Source organism: Suricata suricatta, chromosome 8, assembly GCF_006229205.1.
Source record: "Suricata suricatta isolate VVHF042 chromosome 8, meerkat_22Aug2017_6uvM2_HiC, whole genome shotgun sequence".
Lineage (NCBI taxonomy): Eukaryota > Metazoa > Chordata > Mammalia > Carnivora > Herpestidae > Suricata > Suricata suricatta.
The window spans coordinates 106,014,744-106,029,272 of record NC_043707.1 but is presented as its reverse complement, the minus strand read 5'-3'; the positions used below and the strand labels follow the sequence as shown (position 1 = coordinate 106,029,272).

The following is a 14,529-nucleotide window of genomic DNA, read 5'->3' as shown; positions in this document are numbered from 1 at the left end:
ATATATATATATATATATATATATATATATATATATATATAATCCCAAGTGAGTATGTCTGTTTAACAAATTAAGAGAAAGGGGTAGTGTGTACCTGCTGTGAAGTCTGGGGTACAGAGGCTCTGTCGTGAGTGTGTGTGGAGGGTGTGAGTAGGTGGTGTCCCATGGAAGGGTTCAGAGGAGTCTGACAGGAACACAGCCTCAAAGCACTTTTGGGAGCACCTCCGGAGCTTGTGGTTGTGACAGAGACTTTAAGGGGAGCAGCAAGTCCTGCTTTGCACTGGCTGGCCTGGCGGGAAGGGTGGGTGGATGGCTTGGGCAGGACAACCAGTAAGGTGGCCCTGTGTGATCCAAGAGAGAAAGGATGGGCAGGATGACTATTTGGATCTGGATATGGGGGGGAAGAGAGGGGGCCCTGGCCTGTTTTCGCACTCTAATACCTGGATGGACACAGCCCTTCCCTGAGCAAGGGTACATGGGACAGGAGGCAGTGGGAAGTGGCAGAGCAGCGGGCTCAGGGAGGACACAAGGGTGGGTGGCAATGGGAATAGTCCCTGAGCACCACAGCTCAGTTGGGTCAGGCTGGGTGGGGAGAGTCAGGAGGCAGTGGGTTAGGTGAAGACCCTGGAGTGGAAGTCACGAGAAGGATTCACTTTTCCCAGCATCAGGGAGGGAAAAGAGGTGCCCAAAGAACCTGTCTCTTCCCACATCTGGCTCCTTCTCATCCTTCAAATCACAGCCAAAAGAAACATCACCTCCTTAGAGAGGCCTGACATTCCATCTGAGTCAGTTCTCTCTTATTTCCATCACACCAGCAAGTTCTTGTGTTCTCATACTTTCCATGATCTGTCCATTATTTGTCAACTTGTTTATTTTCTTGAATGTAGGCTCTTTGAAAGCAGGGACGTGTCTGTCTGGGTTACCGCTAAATTCATAGCCCTTAACATAGTCCTTGGCACATAGTAGGTACTTAGAACATATTTGTCGACTGAATAAATGGATGACAGAAGTAGCAGAGAAATGGGAGAAAAACCAGGGAAGGTAGTATCTCCATGCCCAGGAGGCAATTGAAGAGAGCTAGTATGTGGACTCAGTACATTTGAATACCTCAGTGAGACATGGAGCAAATATCAGAGTGGAGTATCTCTTGGATTTGGTACCAGGAGGTCCCTGGTGACCTTGGCAAACGCAGAGGAGAGTGGGGGGGAAGTGGTGGCTGTGATTCAGAGGCCCTCCTCAAACTGTGTTTACTAATTGGCTCAATACCTTTGAGGAAAGAGCAAGCTGGGTTTTTCGACCGAGGCTGACCCCAGAGACTCTGGGAGCCTTCAGGGTCTGGCAGTCAGGTGTCTGATCAAATGTCCCTCCTCCTTCAGAGAGCTCTTCTCTGACCACCCTCTACCTACCTGTGTGCCTCCAACTCACCACACCAGGTTTTATTTTCTTCAAGTTATTTCTTACGATCTCAAACTCTAGTTTACTTATTAATTACCTGTTTGCTTCCCAAAGCATGGACATGCCTTTTTTGTTCACCATTGGATCCCCAGGGCTGGTATGGTGCTTTGTAATACATGATGAATGAAAACTCCTCTCTTTTAGGGGTGACCTCTAGCTACAGCCCCAACCACCCAGGAGAGTGTTCTTTTTTTTTCATTTACCCTTGCCAGGGATTGAGTGGTTAGGTGCAGGTGGACAGCCAGCAGACAGCCTATGCTGAGTGGGTAGAGAACTAATAGTTTAACTATATGGTCCTAGGTGACATACTTAGCCACTTGGTGCCTTAGTTTCTCTTCCTTCCTTCCTTCCTTCTTTCTTCCCTTCCCTTCCCTTCCTTCCCTTCCCTTCCCTTCCCTTCCCTTCCCTTCCCTTCCCTTCCCTTCCCTTTCCTTTCCTTTCCTTTCGTCTTTCCGTCTTTCGTTCATTCGTTCGTTCCTTCCTTCCCTTTTTAAAATTTATTTATTATTTATTTTGAGAGAGACAGAGACAGCATGAGTGGAGGAGGGGCAGAGAGGGAGGGAGACAGAGAATCCCAAGTAGGCTCCACACTGCCAGCCTGGAGCCTGACATGGGGCTCAAACTCATGAACTTGGGAGATCATGACCTGAGCTGAAACCAAGAGTCAGATGCTTATACTAACTGAGCCACTCAGGTGCCCTGGTGCCTCAGTTTCTTTATCTATGCAATGGGAATGGTGGCAAGATTTAGTCAAAGCATAGAGTGCAGCAGCATGGTACAGTTGGCAACCACCAGTGGTAGTAGTTTGTGATGATTTAATAATAAGCCTGGGCATGGCCTTTCCCAGGGCACCCCCTCTGATAACCTTCTAGAAGAGGTATGTCTGTACTGTCCAGAGATGACAGGCCTGCCTAGGCTGGGCCATGTTTCTGGTCTTAGAGCTGCAAGTGGGTATGTCTGTCATGGATTGGCATGTGACAATTAGCATCTGCTTTGGCAAGTGTGGGGACTTAGGGGCATGGGCCACAAGTGTCTGCTGTGGGCACTGGGGGCCTGTGGGGTAAAAGGGGTACTTATCTGAGGTGTCTCCCCAGAACCCCGACCTGGACTCAGAGGCACTGCTGGCGCTGCCCCTGACTCAGCTGGTGCAGAAGTTACGCAATGGGGAGCTGGCCCCAGAGGCTGCACTTTTCACCTACGTGGGAAAGGTAAGGGGTAAGGCAGCTGGGATTGCCGGGATCCTCCCTCTCTCAGCAAAGGCTGGGGGGAAAACCTGGCCTGGAGCTAGCCTCTTTGAGGGCCAGGGTGGGACCATAGTGCCAGGGGCTGCCAGGAACTGCTTGGGGGGGGGGGAGAGAATGAGAGTGAGAAAGAGGGAGAGAGGGAGGGAGAGAGAGATTGAGAGGGAGAGAGAGGCAGGCTGACTTTGTGTGTGTGTTGGTGAGAGAGCAACACTGAGCATCTTGTCTTAGCTAAAAGCCTGGCTTTCAGCCCAGACTTCCCTCTCCCTCCCACCTCCACCCCATCTGTCACCAAGTGTGGTCTCTTCTCTTTCTGTTTTCTTTCTATAGCTCTCTCTAGTCCATCTCCTTGTCTCCACCCCGCCCCTGCAGCCCTCTCCCTCCATGGTGGGGCCCCAGCCTCCTGGCCAGATTCTTTCTCAGGTCTCCAGTTCTTTAGACTCTGTTCTTCTGCTCCTCCTCAGTCTCCGGCATCCTGTCTGACCAAGGCCTTCTGGAGTGAGGGCATCTATAGCTCAGCCACCCAAGGTTCCTGGCACCCAGACCCGCCACGCTGTGCACTGGCTTGTGTGGGATTCCCTTTACCTGGAAGGCTCTTCCCCCTCTTCTTTGCCCCTCTTGAGGCAACAGGCACTGCTAGCTGAGCCTTCAGGGCTCAGAGAAAGAGGCCATCTTCCAGGGAGCCTCCTCTGACCCAACCCTCTCCTCCCAGCCTGAGTTAGGGTTCCTTCTTCAATGCTCTTTCTTTCTTTTCTTTTTTTTTTTTAAATGCTCATTTATTTATTGAGAGAGAGAGAGAAAAGAAGAAGGAGAAGGAGAAGTTGTAGTGGGGCAGAGAGAGAGGGAAGGAGAATCCCAAGCAGGCTCCATGCTCAGTGCAGAGCCTGATGTGGGGCTTGATCCCATGACTGTGAGATCATGACCTGAGCTGAAATCAAGAGTCGGACACTTAACCGACTGAGCCACTCAGCCACTCCTCTTTCTAATTTTCTAACACATTTCTCATGGCATCCCAAGGCTTGTCTTGCCCTTCTGTTTCCCCCATCGAGGCGGGCTCCTGGTGGACAGAGCTTGTCTCATTTGTCTTAGTACTTGGTGCTGAATACTTACTGGCTTTCATACAGTAAGGGTTCAAGAAATATGTTTGAAATGAAATGACAGAAAAAGAGTTGTGCTTTATGAGTTGACTTGTGTGTGATTTCTTGAAACAGAGTGTGTGACAATGGGTATGACCACTAGGCGGGTGGCATGCATGCGGGGTGACCGATAGGTGTGTGTGACAGTGGTGTGAGTGACTGCAGCAGAGAGTGGGTGCGGGAGACTGACCGTAAGGGGAGAGAGGACCGCATGCAGACTCCTGCACTGGGTGCGCCGGGAGGACACAGCCAGTCTCGACAGTCTGTGCTGTGTCTCCTCTGTCAGTGTTCCTGAAAAGTTGCTGCCCTTCCTAATCACCTACAAGACAGCATTCTCGTCACAGATTGGCCTTGTCCCTGCCTGCCTTGGGTAGCCTGGAGACTGATTTCATGTGCCAAGATGTGGCAATGGGATCCACACCCATTTCCCTCAGATATTTCACAGGGGGTATTTACTGAAAGCTGTGTATTGTTTTGCCCTGGCCTGTCCCTCCCATAGGGCCTTGTGGAATGCGGTCTGAGGCCATGGTAAGACCCCATGGCGGATGGTCACTGTTAGGGCATCATTTCTTTTAGGCAAGCTCCCATCCCTTTAGTTGATTGGTATCAGTCAGTCACTCCTCTCTGTGACTTCATTAGTTGATTCAAGAGTTTCTGGGGGAAGGGAGGGTTAGCTGGGGCATGTGTGGGTCAGGCTTGGGGCAGGAGAGAGCATGCTGGCCTCTGGGAGGCTGGAACCTGGCTCTAGTCCCCTCTGTGCTGACTCCTGGTGTGGGCTGAGACGGGGATCTGCCCCTATCTGGTTCCTCCTATCTGCTTCACAGGCAGAGGTGTGGATAGAGGAGGAAGGAGGGTGGCCAAAGGTCATCTTCCTCCCAGCTCATCCCCTCTGGGGAGCATCTGAGGCCAGTGTCTTGCTCCTTTGCACACCTTGGTTGTGCCCTGGCCCTGGAGTTACTCTTTCTCTCTTTGGGTTGGGGCCAGAGACTGCCAGGGTCAGGCTGGGGCTAGATGTCCCCAGTGAGGTGGATGGTAGGCCCTAGGTTATTCTTTGCCCTCCTGGCTCTGGGCCATGTTGCTGGTTATCCTTTCCCTGGGTATACTTTAAAAGGCCAATTTTATGTTATATATATTCTACCACTATTAAAAAAAAAAAAGTCCAATCTCACTCTGCCTTGTGTCCATTTCTCCCTCCTCCAGGCCTGGGAAGTAAACAAAGGGACCAACTGTGTGACCACCTACTTGACAGACTGTGAGACTCAGCTGTCCCAGGCCCCAAGGCAGGGCCTGCTCTATGGAGTCCCTGTGAGCCTCAAGGAATGCTTCAGCTACAAGGTATGCCTTGCCTCACATTGGCTTCAACCCCCAACCCTGCCCCTGCCAGCCAGCTCTGCATCCTGGGTTACCCTGGGCTCTCAGAGGAAGTATCAGGTCCAGAGGCCTTGAGAGGGGCCATGGGTGTGTTCTGCCTTGGCCTGTGGGATGGCAGTAAGAGTGGGCCCTCTGCTGAAGGGCCCCTGACCCATCAGCTGTACCCCTCTTGGCACCTATCCCTCCCTCTAGGGCCAGGACTCAACACTGGGCTTGAGCCTGAACGAAGGCATGCCTGCAGAGTGTGACAGTGTGGTGGTGCAAGTGCTGAAGCTACAGGGCGCTGTGCCCTTCGTGCACACCAACGTTCCTCAGTCCATGTTCAGGTTGGATTGGGTGCTGGGTGGGGGCAGGGGCACTGGCACCAGTGTGGGCTGGGCTGACCCTTTCTTGCTTCCCCCAGCTATGACTGCAGTAACCCCCTCTTTGGCCAGACCTTGAACCCACTGAAGTCCTCCAAGAGCCCAGGTGGCTCCTCTGGGGGTGAAGGGGCCCTCATTGGGGGTGGAGGCTCCCCCCTGGGCTTAGGGACGGACATCGGAGGCAGTATCCGCTTTCCCTCCTCCTTCTGTGGCATCTGTGGCCTCAAGCCCACTGGAAACCGCATCAGGTATGGTGTGGGTGGTGGGTAGAGGGAGCTCCTCGGTCTCTTGCTGTATGATCTTGGCCTAGCTCTCAACCTCTCTGGGCTCCAGGAAGGGATTCCCTCACTCTGGGGTTTTGCTGGGAGGGAGTGTCACAGCATCATTGGTGTTGGTTTCTACTTTCCAAAGTGGTGAGAGTTCTAAGCTGCTGTATGGGTTTGGGGTTGGGCAGAGGGTAACCATTTCCTGTTTCCAACATCTTGTGTTTCTTATCCAGCAAGAGTGGCCTGAAGGGCTGTGTCTATGGACAGGTAGCAGGTGAGGTCTGGGGTTCCCTCAGTGCCCTGGTGGAGGGGGGGGTCTGCCTCATCCATTTCTACCCTGCCTCTCCTGGGGGCAGTGTTTGGCTCTCAAACTAGTCTAGGTCGGAGTTCCTTGTCTCTACTCACATTCCTGGGCCATGTCCCAGCCCTTGCTTGGACCCAGCCCATTAGGGTAGGGTGATCTTCTTCCTTCCCCTTCCTGCCCCACAGTGCATATGTCAGTCGGCCCCATGGCCCGGGATGTGGAAAGCCTAGCGCTGTGCCTGCGAGCACTACTGTGTGAGGACATGTTCCGCTTGGACCCCTCTGTGCCCCCCCTGCCCTTCAACGAGGAGGTGAGCAGGGTTGGGGATGGGGATAGGATTGAATTTGGTTATCACTGGTGCTTCTGTGCCCAGAGAGCAGCCCCTTGGCGGTGTGTTAGGGCTTGGAGGTTCTGTTTCCTGAAACCTACCCTCAAGGGCCTGAAGCCAGGGTCAGCTGCTGCTCTGCGGATAGCCACCAGAGGGAGCCCTTGCCTGCATGTGAAGACCCTGATGTTTTCAAACTGACCTGGGGGGGGGGGGTGCCTCTGCTGAGGAAAGGCCCCCGACTTCTGGCCCCAGCCTCTTCTATGGTCACGGAGAAACAGGAAGACATCTCAGAACAGCTTGAGGGAGAACTTGGGTGTTTTTTGGTAGACAGAATATCTGGACTTGGTGGGGTGGGTTTCCCCTCCATGGCAGAGGATATTCTAACAACCCAGTGGTTCATGAACCCCTTCCTGAAAGGGAGGAAAGGAGAAGATGAGGACCCTTTTATGAGTTCTGGAACAAATTATCGTAGGAGCCAGGACTTACATTCTTGAAACAGGCAGTGGAGGGCCTTGGCTCAGGATGCCTGGGTTCTGGACCAAGTGATGTCAGTCTGTACTGGGTTGACTCTGGTCCCGTTTGCCTGCCTCCCTATCAAGCCCTAAAGCCTCAGTTTCATCATATGACCAGTGGGAACCCTCATCCTTGCTGGGCCCCCCACTGCAGAGTCATTGTGAAGGTGTTTTGTGAAAGGGCCAGATGCACAAAGGGGTGGCCTCTCAGGAAGTCAGTTTCTGGGGATCTGGGCTGCAGCCTCTCAGCTGTGTCTGGGGCTGTGTAGCTGCCAAGATCTCTGGGAGCCCTACTTTGGGCTGCTCTTTCTTGACCTGATTCTGACTCCTCTGTTTTACCCCCAGGTCTACACAAGCTCTCAGCCTCTGCGTGTGGGGTATTATGAGACTGACAACTATACCATGCCCACCTCGGCCATGAAGCGGGCCCTGCTGGAGACGAAGCAGAGCCTTGAGGCTGCTGGCCACACGGTATGGCTTTGGGAATCTGGAAGTCCTGGTATGGCCCCTCGTTCAGGGAACCCTTTCTGGTACCCCTGACTGCCACCTGTCCCTGGCATTTTCTCACCGTGATTTTTCTGTGGTTGGGAGGGGAACTGTGTTCCTGTGGGACCATAGATAGAGGGCTGATCATGAGTATTAATTAGGTTAAGTGATTGATGATGAACTCAGCCCTGTGCTGGGGATATGTGAGTGCTATATTGGGAGGCTCTCCTCAACTACGAACGATGGTGTACCCATCCCAGGGTGGTGGGCCAGTGGGTTTTAGTCTGCTCATCTGAGACAAGTTAATTCATGTGTGGCTTGACTTCTCTTGTGATATGCATTTTAATATCTCTCATGATATGCATGAATTTTCATGGGTCAGCAACTCTGCCTTTGTGGCTCTACCGAGGGCTACCATACAGACAGGGTTGGTCCAAGCCATTCTCAGGGCCTTCTGGGCAGTGTGGAGGTTGTGGGAGCCAGGGGTTTCTAGGTGTGGGGGTCTTACACACCTCAATCTTGCAGCTGGTTCCCTTCCTGCCAAGCAATATACCCCATGCTCTGGAGATCCTCTCAACAGGTGGGCTGTTCAGTGATGGTGGCCATAGCCTCCTACAGAACTTGTAAGTGATGTTGCACTTTGGGGTCTGGGGTGGGGTCAAGAACTTTAGATCCAGGGAGAGCAGCTGGGTTCTGTTACACCCAGTATGGGCCAATCTGGCAGAAGATGGGGGACAGGCCTCAGATGAACACAAAGAAGGTCTGAGCATTCTGGGCAGGGATCTCTCTGCCCCTCTCACTGTGCCGACTGAGCCTGGAGATCATTTGCCAGAGAGACTTTAGAAAGGTGCCAGCTCGAGGGAAGGCTGGATTGAGCAGAGCTCAGTTGATGGGAGCTCATTGGGACGTAGGAGGTGGGCAGGGGAGTTGCATATCTATTTGGGAAAGATTGAGAGACAAGGGCAAGATGAAACGGGAAGGGAGACATCTAGACATCATGCTGTGACTCCAGGCCTTTCTGACTTGAGTCAAGTCTGCCTTTTCAGTAGTTTTCTCTTCTGTAGAGTGGGAGTGGGTGGGTTGGGCCAGACCTACTTTAAGAGACTTTGTAGAGCTCATGTTTAGAGAAGGCTTAGATGCCTTCAGTCCTTAAGAGTTGATAGGGGTGGAGGACAGATCTGTGAAGGTAACTCCTGGTGAGGTCCCTGAGCTGACTGGACTTCCTCTCATAGCTGAGTATGTCCAGCCTTCAGCAGAAGGAGTTGTCCCTCACTCTGGCCCTGGGAATGAACCCCTAGGATCAGCCTCCTGAGACCTTTCTCTGAGCTCTAGAGCTAGAGACAGCCTTAGAAACAAGGGTCATGGTGTACGTCTGGCATCAGCATCAACAGTCGATGCCCTCAGTGTCAAGCCATAGCCAGGGAGATGTTCCCCTCACTGAGTCCTTATTGCTTTGAGCTGAGTTTGCCAGGGAGGGAGACACGGAGTCCTGCGTTGGGGAGCTCCAGTGTGGAGTGGAGTCCAGGCATCCCAATGATTAGCAGAAACAAGTACCTGTTTAAAAAGAGGCAGATGGGGGCACCTGGCTAGCTCAGTCTGTAGAGCATGGGACTCTTGATCTTGGGGTTGTGAGTTTGAGCCCCATGTTGGGTGTAGAGATTACTTAAAGAAAAAAGAAAGAAAATCTTTTCTAAAATAAATAAAAAGAGGCAAGTGAAGGGGTTGGAGACCAGTGGTTACCAGAATCTGGTGAAGAGGGAATGGAGAGGGTATCACTGAAGAGATGACACTGAGTAGGGAGTGCTGTGGGTGGGGGCGAGCCAGGAGGGAGGCCTGGGGAGAAAGTGCTGGACTGGACCCTTTGTCTCCCAGCAAAGGTGATTTCGTGGACCCCTGCTTGGGAGACCTGATCTCAGTTCTGAAGATACCCAGGTGTTTGAAAGGACTGCTGGCTTTCCTGCTGAAGCCTCTGGTGAGAGCACAAAGGGGGTGGAGGGCTGGGGTAGGCTGGGAGGGGGCCTCTGGGGCTCTTCCCCTCTTGCCTTAGCCTCCCTCTTGGTTTGGGTGAGCATGGCCTCCTCTTCTCTCCAACCCCCACCCAGACTTCTCTCCTCTCCCCATGCCCTGCAGTTATGCATGCTAAAAGAGGTGCTGACCTGGGACCTGGGACCTGGCGGGAGGGACAGAGGGAAAAGAGGCACAGGCGGCTTGGTCTGCACTCAGCCCAAAGCTGAGTCACTGACACCATGTTTGTTCTTCGGCAGTTTCCAAGGATGGCATCCTTTCTTAGCAGCTTGAAGGCCCAGTAAGGACATTTTCTATGCCTAGATCATGCCTGCCTCTCCCCTTGACCTGGGGTTAAGTGGTTTCTGACAGGAAGAAATGAGGGAAGTAGCTTCTGAGGCTGGAAGTGGCCCAGCCAGGGTGGCAACCTCTGTAACTTTCAAATGGGACCTTGAAATTTGCCTTCTCAATGTCCAGATCTGGCTAGACAGGAGGAGCCTGCAGGGGATCATGGGATGGGATGGGGTGGAGAGGAGAAGACCTGGCTATGTGTGGGTGGAAAGGACCAGGAAAGGAAGTGTGTAGAGGCACAGGGGAGAGGGGGCTGCTTGGGAACCTGTGAGAGACTCCACTCTTGAAGGTCTGACCTGAACTGAGCTGCACTGGGTCCTGCCTGCCCCATAGTGGCATGGGTGAGAAAAGGGCATAAATGACCTAATATTTAGGCCCTGACATCCTCTGGACTTGCTCCTTCTCTCACTGCCAGGCATTTAGGATCTTTGACAGCTCTGGCCTCTTTTTTGTCCTAAGGGTATTTGAGAATCAGGCCTGATGTGGTCCTGGTAGCATAGCCTAAGTCCCTCTTGGGGCCTGATTTTCTCAACAGGACAAGAACTTATGGGTTTGAACTTCTTCCTTGTATTGCTTCCCTCTCAGAGCTCCCATAGTTGAGAAGGGCCCATGGAGGGGTGAGATCTGGGGGGCGTTGAGAGTAGGGGTCTGATGTTGCTAATCCCCATTGCCACTGACCTCATTCCCTCTGCTTAGGTCGGCTGGAAAGCTCTGGGAACTGCAGTATGAGATTGAGGTGAGGCCAGAGCCCCTAGAGTAGAGTAGGGTGGGGGATGGGGTGGAGTTGAACAGGGCACCTACTGGTGGGATCTCTTGGCCACTAGTCCTGATGGTCCCTTGGAGTAGTCTCTCATTACCCCTTCTACTCCCTGGACTGGCCTGTGATCCTCATGTGCCTGGGTGCTCATTCTTGGGGGCTGGGTCAGTCAGCTCCTGTCCTGGCTGCCTCTTTGCCCCCACTGGTGCTGTCGGGCACTATGGGGCCCCATCTTGGTAGGAAAAATGATGTCTACGATTCATGTGAAAGCGGCTATGCCTGTGTGCCCCAAGGACCTCCATCCCATTGTGGCTTAGTCCAGATCCAGCTGCAGGTGCTGGCGCCAGAGCCACCCTGGCCACAGTCCCTGCATTGGAGAGACTCGGTGATGGGCTGGGTCCAAGGGTCTCTGCTGGTATCCTCCCCAGGTGTATCGGAACTCTGTGATTGCCCAGTGGAGAGCACTGGACCTGGATGTGCTCCTCACCCCCATGCTGGGCCCTGCTCTGAACTTGAATGCTCCTGGCAGGGCCACAGGTGAGGCCTGCTGCCCCACCACACCCCTGACACTCCCACCTGCCTTTCCTCTTCTGGGAGTTCGGCTCAGTGCCCAGCAGGCTGCTGGGAAGTAGAAGAGGAGCCTTGGAGGAGGGCTACACCCCTGGGGAGGGCCCTGCCCTTGGGGGGCTCACAGTCTGCCTGGCTGGAGAGATGGGAGTCATGTGGGATGTCCTGGGCGTTAATGAGCTCCCTGTTCGCAGCACCACAGAAGTTGGAGATCTTGGTTACAGAGTTTCTGGTTTGGGGAGGTGGTGTTTAAAGGTTTAAAGCCCAGGTGGGATTTAGATAAGCCAGGAAAATAGGGACAATGTTCCAGGTGGGGAAGCTTCATGGGCAAGGGCACAGGCAAGTCCCAGCAGGCTCTCCAGCCTGCCCTGAATCTGGATTCCTGAGCATCCACTCGAGTCTCCATGGCCCTGGGAGAGAGCCTCTCTCTGTCTGTGGAGGCAGGGTGCCATTTCCCAGGGTGGAAGGCTGGGGTGCAGAGAAGACAGCTGGCGTTGAAGGTCGCCTGGCCTGCTCTAGCCACTTGGGTTGTGTTTTAGCGGCTGTCAGCTACACTCTGCTCTACAACTGCCTGGACTTCCCAGCGGGGGTGGTGCCTGTCACCACGGTGACCGACGAGGACGAGGCCCAGATGGAACATTACAGGGGCTACTTTGGGGATATCTGGGACAAGATGCTACAGAAGGTGAGGCCACAGGGCCTGGCTTGGCCCCCAGGGTCCCCCTTCCCCTGGACTCCCACCCGCACCCCAGCTCTCGCTGCTGTGAAGGAAGCAGCAGAAGCGCGTGTAGTCCTTGCCTGCCTTTTTTTTTTTTCTTTTTTAAGTAAGCTCTACATCCGATCTGGGGCTCGAACTCATGACTCCAGGATCAAGAGTCGCATGCTCTACCGACTGAGCCAGCCAGGCACCCCCTCGCCTGCCTTTCTTGATGCAAGACCCTGGGGGACAGCAGCCTGGCCCTGCCGTGCTGCCCCTCCTCTCCAGCTGGGGTGCTTCCTGGTCCTTGGGGGGCTCCAGCCTTCTCTACCTCCCATCTCGATACCTGTGTCCCATGCAGGCCGTGAAGAAGAGCGTGGGGCTGCCTGTGGCCGTTCAGTGTGTGGCTCTGCCCTGGCAAGAAGAGTTGTGCTTGCGATTCATGCGGGAAGTGGAGCGACTGATGACCCCTGAAAAGCAGCCATCCTGACTGCCACCCGCTGGCCTCTGGGGACATGAGACCCAGCTTAGTCTGGGCATGGCGGCCACCCTGAGGAAATGTTCGGCCTGGGGCAGAGGCTTCCATGTCCCCCTTCCCCGAACTCCTACAAGAAGCACAGAACTCCTGAGTCTGGACCTTGCTCCCCATTCTGATTCCCTCCCTCTGCCCTGACATGCCCACCACATGGTAGGCAGTGGGTATGATAAGAGCAAAAGTCTACTAACAGTCAAGAAATGTTTCTAGTCTGTATACTGTCTGGCCATCTTTGTTAGGGCTCTGGGGGTAGAGGCCTACTCCAGCCTCGGCAATCTCGTGGTTCCTGTCACCCACAGGAGGGACACAGCTCCCTCTCACCTCAACCATCCCCTGTCCCCACACTTAGACTAAGCCCACCTTTGCTAATCATTGCCCTTCTCTTCTTCCTTCCTTTGCTCCTTCCCTCTCAAAGGATGCCCTTTCTGCTCCTCTGCCATTAAATCCTTTGAGGCTCAGCTCAGATCCCTCTTTCTTGAGAAAGCCTTCCCTCCTTCCTCTGAGCCCTAGACTAGGTGGACTGTTTCTTCCCAGTCTTTCCTGTGTGGTGAGCATCTATGGGTGGGCTTGCTTCCCTTAGTACACGGATTCTGCTTGACGGCAGGGACCCTAATGCTGTATCTTTGTCCTTAGCAGACAGCAAAGGGCCAGGCACAGGGCAGCAGGGAGTCTGGAGGGCTGGCCCTGAGCTGGCTTTGTTGTGGGGAGAGGGCCCATAGGCCTCAAGAAGAGAGCATGAGACAAGGCGATCTGGTAGAGAGCACTCACAGGGCCGGCCAAGGACTGGCTTGTTGTAGGAAGGCTTCCTGAAGGAGGAAGACATTGTTGAGTGTAGAAGGTTCCCAGAAGCTGAGATGGGGATGAGGACATCCGAGGGGTAAGGAACCATACACTCAGAAGACCACGATGGGGGCGCCTGGGTGGCTCAGTTGGTTGAGCAACCGACTTTGGCTCAGGTCATGATCTCCTGGTTCTTGGGTTTGGGCCTGGTGTCGGGCTCTGTGCTGACAGCTTGCTCAGAGCTTGGAGCCTGCTTTGGATTCTGTGTCTCCCTCTCTCTCTGACCCTCCCCCATTCGTGTTCTGTCTCTCTCTGTCAATAATAAAATTTTTAAAAATGTAAAAAAGATGTAAAAAAAAAAAAAAGACCACGATGAGCTTGGTAGATGGAGGTATTGAATGGGTACAGGAGAAGCAGCAGAGATACAGGTGGGGGCCAGACCAAGGAGGACTTTGAGGGTCAGTTCAGGAACTTGACTTCTGTCTCAAGGGCAATGGGGAGTTCTTAAAGGATCACATAGATGCAGTCTGTGACTAGTTTATGACTAGTCTGGGGGCTTCTTAGCCCCGCTAAGCAGAGCTCATTCTTCCCTGGCCCCAGCCCTAATCCCCTGCTTACTGTGGAAGATGTTTCTGAGTCTGAGCCCTCAGGCCAGGCAGGTCCTCCACCCTACCTGGCCCATGTCAAATTCTTTCCAGGTAAACTGCCTTCCCAAAGCTTCCTTCTCCACCCTGATTTTCCTACTTCTTGGGAGGGGCTTTGCCTTCCAGGTTACATGGCCAGGGGCACCTCCACTGCCTGACAAGGGTATCGCTGTCTGACACAAGGCCTCACACTTCAAGACCTAAATTACATAGACACCTAGATTGGGACATTCAGATACTTGCTGCAGTTTGCCCAGATTCCTTGTAACTGCTGTGTCATTTTGCCTCATATCATTCCACAGAATCATCTGCACGCTGGCCTGTACCCCTCCCTTGGCTTCTTCCTCCTGCCCTATTTCTCTTTGGTTACTGATAAACTTGTGCTTTTAGATGCAAGGCTGTAGGGTGAGGGTGACTGTCCTTTCCTTTACTGCTTCATTGATTCACCCTTGGAGGCCAGTGTGGGTGGCCCTGTCCAGCCCTGCACTCAGCTCAAGCTTGACTTCCATCCTCGAGAGGCTCCTGGGCTTGTGGGGGTGGTTGCACATTAACACAAGCATCTGCTCCCTGGGTGATCACTGCCCAGGGAAAGGTTAGACAAGGGGCAAATGCTGCCGAGGGGTGGGGGAGATAGACCCCACGGCCGGTGAATGTCCAGAGGTCCCAACCCACATGGACACCTAGGCCAGGACAGGCAGGTAGTGCTACATTTTGTCCTGATTCTGTGTAACTG

The 14,529-nt window shown here is 53.5% G+C and overlaps 1 protein-coding gene across 3 annotated transcripts in view; it reads left to right on the top strand.

Annotated features, from left to right (window-relative positions):
- LOC115299607 (fatty-acid amide hydrolase 1) overlaps positions 1-12,588 on the top strand; it is a 17,758-nt gene extending 5,170 nt beyond the window's left edge. The window contains exons 2-15 of one of the 3 annotated variants that reach the window (XM_029949030.1): positions 2,550-2,663; positions 5,033-5,167; positions 5,396-5,529; positions 5,607-5,813; positions 6,065-6,105; positions 6,321-6,445; positions 7,321-7,446; positions 7,987-8,084; positions 9,334-9,433; positions 9,726-9,766; positions 10,513-10,552; positions 11,002-11,110; positions 11,680-11,825; positions 12,199-12,588. In XM_029949030.1, coding sequence (XP_029804890.1) covers positions 2,550-2,663; positions 5,033-5,167; positions 5,396-5,529; positions 5,607-5,813; positions 6,065-6,105; positions 6,321-6,445; positions 7,321-7,446; positions 7,987-8,084; positions 9,334-9,433; positions 9,726-9,766; positions 10,513-10,552; positions 11,002-11,110; positions 11,680-11,825; positions 12,199-12,327 — 1,545 coding nt within the window. In that variant the 3' untranslated portion in view covers positions 12,328-12,588. The remainder of the gene's footprint in view (positions 1-2,549; positions 2,664-5,032; positions 5,168-5,395; positions 5,530-5,606; positions 5,814-6,064; positions 6,106-6,320; positions 6,446-7,320; positions 7,447-7,986; positions 8,085-9,333; positions 9,434-9,725; positions 9,767-10,512; positions 10,553-11,001; positions 11,111-11,679; positions 11,826-12,198) is intronic. The other 2 variants (XM_029949033.1, XM_029949031.1) reach the window with 2 other exon arrangements.
- Positions 12,589-14,529: the final 1,941 nt, after the last annotated feature.